Below are 14,766 nucleotides of genomic sequence, written 5' to 3'. Positions count from 1 at the left end.
CACTGCCAGCCTGAGCCCCGTGCCAGCTCTGGGCCCACCCATCGGGGCTGCATGTGGAAACAACAGCTGTGGCCCCCCCACTTGCTGTGCTGGGCAGTGTTTGCCACCACTGTTTGTGGGCTGCCCAGCACGCGAGCACCAGGCAGCCAGCAGCAGCCAACACTGCCTGGCGCGGCAAGCAAGGGGGCCGCAGCTGCTGCTGATACTGAGAGGTGAGCCTGGAGCTGGTGCAGAGCCCAGGCTGGCAGCGGGGCCGGGTTACAAGCTGGTGCTGAGCGCAGGGAAAAGCTGCCCCTTGCTTGCCCCATGGCCAGTGCCCTGCACTGTAGCTGCTTGCAGCCCATGTAGGGCTGCCTGTGCCTGCTTCAGACAGCCCTGTGTGGGCTGTGAGCACCTGCAGCAGGGAGCACCAGCCAAAACTGGGTAAGTGGCCCTCTGCCCGAAATAATTGCCTGCTCCTGTGCTATAGGTATTCACTCAAGAATCATCATTCTTTTTCATCCTCCCCCTTTCCCTCAAATAACTTTTGTAATTCAATGGAAGGAGCCCCACAGACAGTCTCCTGGCAATCTCTTCATCCATTATGCAGGCTTGATCCTGCAGGGCTAAGGGACATGAGTCTGCCAAAAACTGAACTTCATGAATTTATCATATTTTTAAAAAATGTACAAGTGTGGTTGTTGTTACAGATGCATTCCCTACTCATGCAACTGCTGCCATTTCCTAACTAACTCTCAGTAAATTTTCTCCTTAATTTTAGGACTAGATGTCTCTTACAATCTAGTTTCTATTTCTTATGGTCTTTTTTGTCAATACAATAATCCACCATGGCAAAAACCCAAAGAAACATACTCTTTTCCAAGGTAAGAGGCAATGTTACAACACAAATAATCGGCAATAGTCACTATGAAGTGTCACACAAGCCTCTCTGTAAAAGAAGTGCGTTTATTCATTACTTTTATTTATAATTTTAAATGTTCAGTTCTGGACTGGAGACAATCGCTGCCTCAAAAAAACTACTTATCACAGGTTGTTCTTATACCTCAGAAAACATGGCGCAGTTGCTCAAGATTTTGGTTTCCTGGACTAGTTAATAGCTTAAGATGTTTGGTTCTTGAGAAATACCTATCATTGCTTTTCAGTGATCCCATGAACAATGTTGAGACTCCCACTGTATTCACCATACACATACAGAGCAGCATAGCTTCAGGCTACATGCTTCTATCAAGAAGTTCAGTGCTCATACAACTAACACAAGTGAATCGCAAGCAAAGAGTCCCCCTGCCCCCCAACACCCTTTGTACTTGGTTGTCTTGAATTGTTGTCTTCCCCACTTGCAAAAATAGAAGATGTGATATGGCCGTGAGTGAGAAGTTGTGCTGCTTGTGGTAACTAAAAACTACTGCAACCAAAAATATATGTACAAACATTATTATAAATGTGCTCAGATCAAAACATATGTTTATTTTTTGTCATATATGTGCAATAATTGGACTCTCCAAAAAATACGCAAGTTGTTTTTCTTTCCCTATATTAGGTATTGTGAACACAATCTGTCCAAGCCTCTATTTAGTAGGTTAGTTTATCTGACGTGAAATTGGGATGTGAAAAAAATGTACCATTCTCATAACAAAGACAGAAAAATCACAATTCTGGTTATACTATAATTAAGATTGCAAAATATGTTGCCATAAGCTTTTCTGAAGTTACTTCTGACTGGTTAAGTCATGCTTAAATAATGTTTGTTTACAATCTATTTTTAAGAAAGTACGTAAGTTTTAATTTTACTGCTTTTTAGATTTATTTGTTGTTTTTCTTCTTTGTTATAATTACAGCTCTCATTCTGATTTTTCCAAATGTTCTTTAACAGTTGAGGGTCTTTATTTCTTCAGGTTATTCTTGTATTTTGGATTCAACTGCTTTTAGAAATAAGTTGACAGTATATTTGCACCTAAATTACTGGCTTATTTTTGTAAAATGTTTAATGCCTTCACATAAGAGTCACATAACATGACATAAAATACAGTTAAGTAAATGGAAATTTGCTGCTATTTAAGAAGATTACTAGTTGGCATCGTTTAAAGCAGCAAAGCCAACCTTTCTGGCAGGCATGCCATAAGTTAAGCTCCCTGTCTCCACAAGTGCCACTCTGATCCCTGCCCCCCAGAAGCATAGTCTGCACCCTGGGGCACCAGTCTCTGGCTACCCAGAGCAAAGCAGTTGGCAAGATGCTGCTTAAAGAAGAGGGCTGCTGATGTGAAAAAACCCCCAAAGATCTAACGCTGTTAATTTGGCAGCAGTTGCAGGGCCAATGAAGTCTTAACCTGGCTCTTGGAAGCAACACTTCCTCTTGCAGAAGCATCCTGCTGGTACTCCACATAGGCCAGAGGCTTGAGTGTCCTTGCCTCCATTTTGGCATGCCCTTTACTGAGCATCCGGGGCTTGCAGCAGGTGCCTGTGGCACATGTGCTGCAGGTTGGCCATCCCTGTTTTGCTTTCTCTGGGGCTGAAAATTAAAAAAAATAAGTAAAAGCATTTCTTGTAAATGGTTTAAAGCCATCTGGGAAAACACTACTGTGCACTTACTGTGTATGCATTATTAGCAAGGAAGTCCAGAGCTGGTCTCTGTCCTTTATTAGCTGCATTGGCTTTGTTATGTTATGGCCACAGCTGTAACAGGAGTAAGACGGCCTCCGTGGAGGCACCTAGCAAGGCTGCATCTAAAGATACTTTCAGTGATGGATTTGCCACGTGCCCAGCAACAGCTTCAGGTCTCACATTTCCCATGGGACAGAGCAAACAGGGCCCTGCCTTCCTCACATGGTGCTGCCTTAAGTTTAGTAGCTCAGTACCAGCTGGTGCCTCCATGCCCAGGGATGGAGCAGCACTGGCATCTACAGGGCCTCCTGAGGCGGTGCCTTCAGAGCCCACGGCACTGACAGGGTGATCTGCACCTATTGGCAACTGTACACCAAAGGTGCCTACAAGGTATCACTGGGGTCCCCTGAAGCAGCCTGCTTTCCCTGTTTCCACCCTCCTCCACAAGTGGCAGTCCCTGCAGTAGTTGTTGAGAGCCAGACAATGGGGAGAGGGAAGGGGGGGTCTTACTGGTCATGAGGAAGCCAAGACCTGAGTGCTGCTGGTTCTGACCTGCACACAGCTCCTGCCAGGCAGCAAGGGCTCTTCCACTCCCCTCTCCACCCCTCCAGCTGGGCGGTCAGATTTTCCCTGAGCTTGAGCCTGCACAGGACTATTTCTGCCTAGCCGCACCAGCTGAGTTCACTGCAAAGCAGCCAAGCAGGTGGGGAGGTGGGGATGAACCCTGCTGTTCAAGCTCCAGGTGGGAACTGTTCAGGGTGAGAGAGCCACAACACTCCTCTCCAGCTCCTGGCCCCAATCCACCCCTTCACTCAGCCCTGCTCTCAATCCTCACATGCCACTCATAGTGACTGCATAGGCCACAAATGGCAAGCATGCCTTGGGTTGGCTATCCCTGTTTTAAGGGATACGTCTGTTAAGCACAGAAGCATGCAAACAGGGAAAAAATTGAGGCAAATGATTTTGTAGCTCTAGTGGAAGAATTTTAGAATTACCTACCATGCATGATTCTTCATTTATCCAAATGCTTCTTGGGACACAGTATAAATACCGGTCATTTTAACAAGTGTGTCTTTCTTTGCAACTTATTTATTATATGATAATGTGTTGTTCTTGAAGGAACCATCTCATCCCTGTTCTACTTAATTGTAAACTCTTCACTGTTGAAAGGCTGACATGAAAAAGTAAAAATAGAGAGGAATCGGCTCTGTTATCTTTAGCACTTGATAGTGCATCTACTCAGATTTCCTTTATAGCCAGTTACTCAGTTTCCCCTTCTTTTTTTTTTTAATGTACAAGCTCCCTGTTCAAAACAACTGTATTAAGAAACCCTTAAATATAGGAAGGTGACCGTAAACCTACAATAATAACTAGCAATATTTAGAGGTAAGACTAGTCACAAATGACTTTTTAAAAATACACTGGATTTCAGATTCACTGTCTCTTTATAAGAAATGAATTTCACACACATGATAAAATTAGTTAACACACACTGCTGGTTTTGGGAGACTCATTTTTTTAATTGTCCTTCAAAGTTTTTTTTTTTAATTTAAATTAAACTTCCAAAAGTTATTACAATCTAATAATTCCTGGCCATACTATATCATTTAGTAATGGCTTCCTTTCATCGTGAGGTCAATAATTAACACAGTTTTTAATAGTCTGCTAGATATGAACAGTTATTTTCCACTTATCTGAACTGGGTAGATGCTGACTAGGTATTGATAGGTATGTACAAATTTTATTTATAAGCAAAATTATGGACATGATTCTTCTATAGATTTGTTTTATTCTTACAGTTTTATATGTTTTTCAAATACAGATTTTGTTATACAGTCATTAAGGTTGTTTTGAATGTCCTGGAATTAATTCACTCAAGGATCCTGTAGATCAGGGGTTTCAACCTTTTTTAAGAACTGTACCCATTCTGGTGGTGGTGGACAGCAGGGACAGGGTAGGGAGCTCGCATGTGGAGGTGGGCGGTGGCTGCTGCATGAGCACTTCCCCTCTCTGCCCCGCATCCAGCTGGCCAAGTGGTGCTTGTGCGGCTCGCAGAGGGGCACTGCAGTCCTCGCCTTCCCCCTTCCCTGGCCCTGCTCCTGGGATGTGGCAGCACAGAGTGGTGGGTGGTGGCGCTCCATTCCCGCCTGCCTACACGTACCCCCTTGGAGTGTTCCGCATACCCTCAGTTGACAACCCCTGCTGCAGATTAAATACTAAATCTCTGCTTCCTTTACATTAGCCATTTTCTATGTTTGATAACTTTATAATAATATAATAGCTTAAACTAAATATTTATTCTGCTCCAAAGATCTGAATTTTATGGAAGCCCTTCAAGGCTTAAAGGAACAGGTAGTTGTATTTAACTCTAAAGTTTACAGACCTCATTAAATTAAATTAAACAGCTCAATTAAAACTTCAAATGCAATGTGTTGCTGTTTTTTTCCCTTACATAATACACAATAATCTCACAGACTAGGCCTGCATAACCTGCTGAATATGTATATACATTTCAGAAACCCAGCTGATCTCTGACAAAAGCCACCTTTTATCCTGCAGTGTGCGCTGTAAAATTTATAGTGTTCCATATTTTCAGTTTTTGTTTTCCAAAAAAAAAAATCTGGGAATTTTTCACGGTTTCTTTTCCAAACATAAAAACTGGGTTGAAATCAGAATAAAAGGAAGAAAGGGGGGAAAAAACCCCCTGTTTAAATGGGGGAAAATAATATGTTCCCGTGGCAGTGAAGAAGCAAGGCTGGGACTAGGGAAGGGGTTGGGGGAGGGGCATGATGCAGCCAGTCAGCTGCTTCCAGGGCTGCAGCATGGAGCAAAGAGGGGGGAACTGTCAGTGGGTGCAGGACAGGAGACACTGCTCTTGCTGCTATGTGCACCCCAGGAGGGCTGCAGGCTGGGGGGCTGAGCCAGGCTATTCCCAGGGGACACGTACACCGAGATCTGTGCACAGGACACGAGAAGGCTGCTGCTGCAGGCTGGGGCTGGTGACAGCACTGGACTCTTTCCAGTGCTCAGGTTGGGCAGCATCCTACTCTCGTCCAGTGCGCAGATCTGGGGGCATGCACCCTTTGGGGAGAACTTAGTGCAGCCCCCCAGCCTGCATATAGCAGCAAGAGCTACAACCCCGCACCCTGCACCCACTGACTTACAGTTCCCGCCGCAGTTGTGTCGGCTGTTCCTAGGGCCACTGAACGGGGGGAGAGGGAGTGGGGGGGACGACGACCCGGTCCAAACCTCAGCACCAGCACTGGCACCTCCCACCCTGTCCAGGGTCAGAGCTGGGAGCCTCGCATCCCCAGGCAGTGGCTCCAACCCTGTGGGCCCATGTGGAATGGTCAGGTGCAGTGCCCACTGCAGGTAGCAGGGTCAGGTTCTCCTACCTGCCCTCTTGGTGGGGCTCTCAGCTCCCAGTGCCTGGGGCCGCCAGGGTGCAGCTGGGACCCACCTGCCCTAGGAGCTATTCCCACAGCCCCTCCTGACCTGCTTGGGGTCAGAGGGGGGAGAGCCCTGCACCCCTGGGCAGGAGCTGCAGCCACCCCTCCACCCCCTTCTTCACCATGTCCGGCCAGAAACCTGTGCCTCAGGTAATTGGCACTTTTAGCTTACTGGCACCCCCTGCCATTCCCCACTCATGCTGGTTAACAGGGATTTTACTGTACCAGGTAGAACTGAGTGAACTGAAAAACAGGTGTAAATCAGTAAAAACCAAATAACTTCAATAAAAGAGTCAGGGAATTCATCGGAGAAATTTGGTAAAAACTGAAAACGGAACACTGAAAATGTAGTAAGTATCAGTGACTTTGAATTCATAATTACTCAAGTTCAATTTCAAAAAGTACTGAAATTCTCTGCGCAATTACTATAGTTCTTATGTGCTCCATCACCGACAGCTAATTAAAACTCAGATACAGCCACATGCATAGCATTGAGTGTAACTTTATCTTGGAAAATCACTGTGGCCTAAATCTGCTTCCTGAGTCTTGGACATGCAAAGAACTAAACATTTTGCCATTAGTTTATGCTCAACTTCCTGTTTAAGTTGCAAGCAGTTATGACTTTATTACTGCTAGTGACTGTGGTGACCAAAAGGTTTAATAAATCACCCAAGCATAGAGCACAGATTGAAATAATTTAAAGAAAAACATTAATAAAATTGCTTCCAAGATTTTTACTAGCAGTTCTTACGCATTTACATTTTCATTAAAAATCATGATATTTGACATTATTCCATTCTTTCTTACTCTAATAAAAAGTGATCTGTGCAAAGTCTGAAACCTTTTTAAATGCTATTTAGTAATATGTTAAAGCCCCAGTTGCTCAAAATATTTAAAAGGTATGAGAATACTGCATTCTGACATAGGTGTGAGCTATTGTAAATTAAGAAAAGCCTTCTGCCAATATCATATAAAGGTAAACAAAATTAGACTGACTGCCAGTGTAATCCCAGGTTCCTTCCATTTAATCAAATATTTAAGTTAAGGTGTACAGAAAACAAGGCAAACATGCTTAAGAAATGGAAAGGATAAGATCTGTCCCACCTTGAGCTAATTTGATGTTAGAGACTTGTGATGTTTGTCACACTTGTAATAGCTCTAAAAAAAAATGTAAATGATACAGATGTGGTACTGTGTGGCTTTCTACATTGTCAGACAGATTATTAAAGTAGCTGTTCTGTCATCATATGAAAATATATAGATAGTTTAACAGCGTATAAAAACTGTACGTAACTTGTGTCTTTCCATCCAATTCAAAATAAAAGTGAATTTACACAAAACAAAGCATGTTATTTTAAGGCAGTAATTAAGGTGTTCCATTTGCTACATAAATGTTTCCAAAAGCAAAAGTTAAATTTTAGGTAGGCACTACCAGTTTCAGTAATAGAGGTTATGGTAAATTGCTGATGCATTTGCAAACCAAGTAAAGCAGGCAAGTAATTTATGACCATCAATAGCTGAACTACCTTTGAGTGATCAAGGCAGGAAGCAGAGCCTAAGGGAAGATTGTACTGAAATCAGCAGTGTTCTGCTAAGAAGTGAGATCATCCCTTAAGTAACACAGGGATAAAATATCACTGATATATGTGAGTAATAGAACAGATACCTCCTTTGGTACTACTGCATGGATCGTAGCAGCAATTCCTGTCAGATTCAAACTTAGCTCCATGCAGGGGCAAGAACATGAGTGTACTTGGAACGTAATAACTTTTTGGATTAGAAAAAATAAGCCATAAAAATACCTTTCTCTGAATTTTATACTAACTTGTCCAGACAGGTTGCAAGAGAAAGTTGTCTCACACATTCTTAGACAGAATGTAACAGGGCTCACAGCTTGTGAAAGCATGGGGAAACCAGGAGACTGGTACAGCTATTTGTTTCTAGGATCTGCCCAACACCACAGGGTACTGCAAAAACTAGTTACTGAAAGGTAAAATTGGACAGAGATTTGCTACTGGTAAGCTGTCCTGTAGATTATTCTTCCAGTAGATGAAAACTAAAGTGAGGCAATTTACCTCTTCTTATACTGAGTGAGCAATGCAGATAAGGCCCTACCCATTTGGTTAACCTTTGGACATGCTCTAGGTCAGTGTTTCCCAACCAGTGTGCCGCAACACAAAAGTGTGCCATAAGAAATGAACAGGTGTGCCACGGAATTTTGCCACAGCAATGAGCTACAACAGGTATGAGGATGGGGAATGCCTTAACAGGTGTGCCATGGAAAAAGGGTATTAATGTAAGTGTGCCTTGGGCTGGAAAAAGTTGGGAAACATTGCTCTAGTTTCCTGAAATTGAGATCCAGGTTGCTGAAACTCCAGCCATCACATCTGGACAGCAGTAATGCCTCAAACATTTGCATCTCAATTCTCCCACATTTAAGTTTAATATGACTTCAAGTTCAAGTACACATCTCACCACTGCTTAAAGACTTGTGAAAAGATGAAATTTTAAAACATCCTATAGAGATTAAATATAAATCAAATCTCCATGTTTTTATCATTTTGTAGCTCCTGCAGATCACCAGACCACAAAGAGCTAGTACAGTGTATGCATACAATAGCATAGGACAGTTTTAAAATTTTTATGAAAAATATACTAGCATGCCAGTTAATTTTATAAAATGCACTCTGAAAAAGCCATAAAATGTTATTACAAAAATATATTGGCAAGAACTGGATAAAGTACTTACTTTTCAAAAATAAAAATAACCTGCACCGGATATATATGTTAAACACTTGACTTGTAAAGCCTGCTTACCTTAACTTTCTCTTCTAGTCTTCCTAAGCGTACATTTCCTTCTATTATTTTGTCGAGAACACCATGCTTCTCATTTTCCAAGCACTTGGTCTGAAAGCATAACAGATAAATGAATGTGCTTTCATATTCTGATACTTTTAAGAAAAGGAGAAAGATTGCAACATTGACATAAAATGCTACTTTAGCATTGTGTTGATCTTTATTTTTTGTGTAAATGTATCTTGTTATAAAAGTCTAATCTGATAATGCATTTCTGCTGTCATGTGGCAATAGGACACCAGTAAAGGGAGCAATGTTCCACAAAAACGTGGAATTGGCCAAAAGATAATTCTGTTGGGACTAATCCTATTTTCTAATTTTCAAACTTCAAAGACTAAGCAAATTGCAAATATATGTCATTTTAATGACATTTGTGTGTGAAATAGCTGAGTGTTATTTACAACCATTTTAGAAATTAGGGATAGGAGAAAGTATGTGGTTGGCCCAAAAAATCTCACACTGAATCACTAGCAAAACTGGGAACAAAAATCAACACTAATTCCCTGCTGAATCTGGGACTGCTACTGAGAAATAAGTCATTCCCAATTGCTTCCACATACAGCAAATGCCAGCAATTAGTCAGCGTTGCCAGCTTACAGGATGCCTGAATGCGCATCAAGAAGCGTGGCAGAGGCTGAGACTGGCATTCAGGCGCGTGCTCAGTCTTTCTCCTTTCTGGGCTTTGGTGCATGTGAAACAGGAGGAAGGAAGCAAAGCTTACACAACTATGGTCTCAGACTCAGAAGAGAGTCTAAAGATGTGGCCCAGTGTCCTGACAGTTTTCTGCTCAAATCACGTAAGGCACTGACAGAGGTAGGAAAAACAAACCGAAAAACCTGCACAGTACTGAAAGAAGTAGCTTGTTAGTTTGACCCAGCTCTGCAGTGTCTGTATAGATCAAGTGATTCAGCAGGACTTTTTGCCACTTTTATCTAATAGCTAATTTAATCAGCTATTACATAAAAGCACCATAAAAGCCCCGCTGAAGCGACCGTGCAAGCTATACAGACATTGGGCAAGCCAGGTCCAACTAACGCAATGCCTCTTATGGGCTTGCACTGGGCTCAGCATGGGGGGTGCACAGAGTTTAAAATAAAGCACCATTTTTTTTTGCAGGGGGGGTGTTGCCTGTAAGCAGATGGGGGATCCACCTTTAGCACCATATGCATTAAATGCATTTAGCCTTGTAAATTCCTAATAAATTGTCTGGAAAATAAATTCCATCCTCTGAAAATAAACAAAAAATAAAAGTCAGATTTATGATTTGGCCACCTGGAAACATTTCTAAAATGGACCAGCTCCATAGCAAACTAAATCCTCTATTCTGGCATTTCAGGCATGGTCAGGGTTCCAAAATAACTTACAAATATATTAAGGTCAGGTCCAAAGCCTGATCTCGGAGCCCATGAGAAATTCTTCAGAGTCCAGCAGCATTTTCCCATGCTAAGTATCAATTTTTACCTATCCTGACTGAAACCTCAGACAAGACCATAGGTATCATCTCCTGCCTTAATTACTGCAATCTTTTCCTCTCAGAGAATAACTTCAAAGAGGAAGGAAGATAATCAACAAATAATGCTAATTAAAAGACAAGAGAACAAACAAACAACATGTGAGTATGTTTCTTAGTCACCCTGTTTTTCCTCCCCATCCCCTGTTTGCATTTGCCTATTTCTGACTTGCTTTTGCATAGTGTCATGTTAAACTAGGACCGGATAATTCTCTAGGTAAGGGCTATCTTTTGTGTGAATTTTCTTGAATATTTTTGAGGACATGAGAAATAAGTATTCATCTACAAATACTAAAGATAAACATGGTGATTTGTACAGCTCATTTCATTTTTGGGGGATTTTTTTTAAATATGTTCCTTCAAACAAGTTAAGACTCTCTGAAATACAAAATACATCTTATTTTTCAAATACTTATTTTTAAGAAGCATCTTATATGACTGACCTCAAAATTTTCCTCCAAATTAGAAGTCAGACAACTGAAAATTAATTTAGAAATCTCAGAACCTTCTTTCTGTTCAGAGTTGTTTGAATTAGGTACTATATACAGCCACCATTATAATATTTACATGTAGTATCCATAACAAACATAATGTTATGCTCAGTAAATTAAGGTTTGTAACCTATAATTGGAGTTGTTCAAGATGATCTACACATTTACACTCTTGAGTTCTTTGAACTGGTCCAAGCTGCACATTGGCACATTCCAACAGCAAGTCCAAGATAGGGAATGGAGAGAGGCTGTTTTTGAAGAAACTCTAATTTTTAAAAAAGATATTGGGCCAGATCCTTAGCTGGATCCATGGCTCCACTGAAGTCACTTTGTAGCAAATTGCTTTCAGCTGAACCCAAAAGCTGCTATGTCAAATTTAAAAACCTCCTGAAAAATACCGACTTATCAAAAATGTTAACATAATTTTAACTGTAATGGTATCAACAGTGCAAGCATAACTGAATTCAGTTAAAATACTTGTAACAATGGCAGTAGGGCTTTCAGCATTGTGCCATGACTGAAAAAACCCTATGTGTTCAGTTCACTGACTTAAAAAGGATTACTTGCTTTCATGCTCTTATTTTACCCTGAGGGGAGTGTAAATGTCAGTGAACTAAGTTAGTAGTTCCTTGTAATGTAAAAGCCTCCTGTAATATTTCAGTCATTTAATATTTATGGAAACTACTGAAATAAATGAATAAGTAAGAATAATAAATGAGATGCAGAAAAACAGCAATCCACATTCTACTAATCTTTTTTTTTTTTCCTAGCACAGATCCTGGCACAGTGCCCTGTCAATTCAAAGGCTTTCCTGAAATCTACAAGGTACGTTAACTCCTATAACAGGGCAGAACTTGACTGAAACTCAGCCATTGTGTCTTGTAAAATGGTCAGTGATGGCTGGAAAACACACAAAACTGCTTCCTAGGATTCTGGATTATATAATAAAATAAAGCTCAGCCCTACCCCCTACCCCACTGCTGTTCCAGAGCCTGGCACTGCTCAGCCTCAGTGGTCCCAGTTCCCAGACAGCACACAGAACGCTGCTGAGCCACGCTGCACCTGCGCCATGGGGCAACTGCCCACAGGTGCTAGATAGGAGGCGGCGATCCCTGCTGCCCTGTGCTGTGTAGGGGGGCTCTGCCACAAGCCCTCCGAGGCCCTGATTGCCACTGCTACAGCTGGTGAGTGCGGGGCTTGCTTTTTTAAAGTGCTGGACTGCTGGGGCTGGGGCCAGGCAGGACAGTCATGGGGGTTTCTCCCATGGCTCCTCTGGCTGTGCCTTCCTCTGCCCCAGTGTGGGGAGCTGCAGGAGAAGCCCTGATGGCCCCATCCCCTGCCTGGTCCCAGTCTCCTAGCACTTTAAAAGGAGGGCTGCAGGGCTATGCCAGACTCTTCCCAGGGGCACCTCTGAAACATTTCCAAAACATTTTGGATGGTTTTATTTTGTTTTGGAGATGTTTCATAGCCTTCCATTCCCAATTTGATGTTTCAGATGCTGAAATGGGCTGAAACACCTCTGGAACTAAACAGCTGTCAAAAGCCCTAATAGGCAGTATGTTCATGCACAGATTTAAAAGAAAACAAACAAAAAACTGCATAGACTGTAAATCTTGAAAACATCCTGAAACCCTAAGACAATAAACTCCTTAATCACTGATAGCATTCAAGAGAGAAATAGCTGGGTTAGGATTAGTGAAGCCTAACTACATGTAAACTACACACATCACTCCTGTCTGCTCCAGAAACGCATCACCATTTACAGAAAAATCAAAACTCAGTAGCAGAACTAAAAACCTTTGAGCTTTGTGCTCAGTTGTAGAATGTTATTTTGATTTACTGTGGCAGCTGGATCATGTAATATAATGCAAGCGTGACATGGACAGCTGTAAATCGGGATTAGAATTTAACACTGTTACTAAACCATCAAAATAGCTCAAAATAATTTGTTACTACCATATTATGTTGCTGTTGGATTTGTTTATCAGCATGATGGCTGTGATCCTGCAAACAGTAAAGTTAAGTATACGCGTATGTTTCTGTAAATTTGAGGCCATCATGCTTTTTCCAAGAGTACGGTCAAATCTCAGTGAGGACCTGGTTTTCCATGAGATACTCTTGTACATGGATCTTTTGTGCATAGTCAGAATGGCAACCAGAGGAAATGCAAATCTCTGAGTGACCCTTCCCTCTCCCGTACAAGTGCTGAAGGATAGCTACACAACATTTAACAAGCTGCATTTGCTGCTCCTTCTTCCCAATATGGAATCTCACTTCTTAGGCAGCATCAGGGATAACAGGAGGTAGAAGTTCAGTTCCAACACTTTCTGAATTAAAAGAAAATGCTAGAGATCCCAGAGCACGCAGAAGCCGTTAGGCCTCCTACAGAGCTAAGAAGCTGAACTATCAATTGGAAAACTAAGACAGGCTGCCCAGGTTTTTAAATAAGGTTATAAGTGGACACTGTTGCCAAATGAAACGATTTGAGGAAAAGCTTTTCAAAGAAACCTCACTGAGCTTTCCTCTTCTCTCAGATAGTTATAGTTATCTCCTGGTTATGGTTTTTTCAAGGGAGGGATCAGGTTTCAGAGTTAGTTATTCATGGACTATTACAGGATTGCTTTTTTCTATATAATCATTTTAAACTCTCTTTGATTATTCTCTTTATGTCAAGGATAATAAAACTTTGGCACCTGACCAAAGGAAAATAAGTAGGTTTGTCAATTAATCGCCGTTAATGTGCACGATTAATGTGTTAATTGGTTCTTGCGTTAATTTTTTAACGTGTTAATTGCACCTGTGGTTTTGGAACCTGTGCCCGGACTCCACTCTGCTACCATGACCACTGCCTCTGGGCCTCCCAGCAGGGCAGCAGTGCAGGGCAGAGAACTGCAGGGCAGCTTGGGTGCAGGCTCCAAGCTGCTGCAGCAGGAAAGACATGGGGCACTAGCACACAGACAGAGACACGAGCAGTCGCAGCCTGCACACAGCCAGGAACACAGCCCAGTGGTGTGTAGAGCAGTGCCCAGCAGGTAAGTCTGTGGAGGAAAAGGGGCAGGGGGGCAATCAAGGCCCCCACAGTGAAGACGGGGAGTGGGGCAGGGGCTGGGGTGAATGGGGTGCTGGGGCAGGATATGGGATGGAGCTGTGGCCAGCTTATCCAGGGAGGGTGTCTCTCCTTGCCACTGTGTGCACCCATGCAGGAGCCATGGGGGCATGTGCCCCCCTTGATTTGTGCGTGGGGCAGAGGCAGGCGGCCCTCTGTGGGCTGGGGAGCTGCACCCTGCTGCCTTTGCCCTGGGAGCCACATAACGCCATGTTGTGCCTCTTGCCGTAGCCAGTGTGTGGCTTATGGGGCAAAGGCATGGCAGAGAGCCCCAGCCCACAGCTGGCAGCCTGCCTCTACTCTGCGCACAAATCCGGGGGGCAACTGCCCCTCATGCCTCCCCTGGAGGTGTGCACAGCCCTGAGGAGCTACATCCCCTGCTGTGCCCCTAGACAAGCCACCCATGGCTGTCACACAACCCACTCTGGCCCTGAGACCTATTCACCCCAGCCCCCACCCCACACCCTCCCTACCTGACCTCATAGACATGCTTGGAAGGAGCTGCTTTCCATTGCTGCCTGGCTGCCACATGTGCATAAGCACATGCACGTGGTGCCCCCCATATCCCACTCTTTGCAGCCCCAAACTCTCCTTTGCAAGCTGGAACTCTGCCAGTCTGCAAGGGGAACCCACAGTTTCCCCACATTTTCTCCTTCCAAGGGGAAAATCCATGATTTTCTCCTTTAAAACAGAAAATCCACATTTTTCTGCAGCTAACGGCAAACGCAGATCCCTGCTGATAAACCACAAAATATT

At 43.0% G+C, this 14,766-nt stretch overlaps 1 protein-coding gene across 3 annotated transcripts in view; it reads right to left on the bottom strand.

The window, feature by feature from the left end:
* The window catches only part of CEP89 (centrosomal protein 89), a 134,899-nt gene that overhangs the window by 44,577 nt on the left and 75,556 nt on the right, over positions 1 to 14,766 (bottom strand). For all 3 annotated transcript variants that reach the window (XM_019505600.1, XM_019505601.1, XM_019505598.1), the window contains exon 17: positions 8,865 to 8,954. In XM_019505600.1, coding sequence (XP_019361145.1) covers positions 8,865 to 8,954 — 90 coding nt within the window. The remainder of the gene's footprint in view (positions 1 to 8,864; positions 8,955 to 14,766) is intronic.

The sequence above is a fragment of the Gavialis gangeticus genome, unplaced genomic scaffold, assembly GCF_001723915.1.
Source record: "Gavialis gangeticus isolate Ggan-Ray unplaced genomic scaffold, GavGan_comp1, whole genome shotgun sequence".
NCBI lineage: Eukaryota > Metazoa > Chordata > Crocodylia > Gavialidae > Gavialis > Gavialis gangeticus.
Note: the sequence above shows the minus strand (reverse complement) of the source record. Positions and strands in the feature narration are given on the sequence as shown.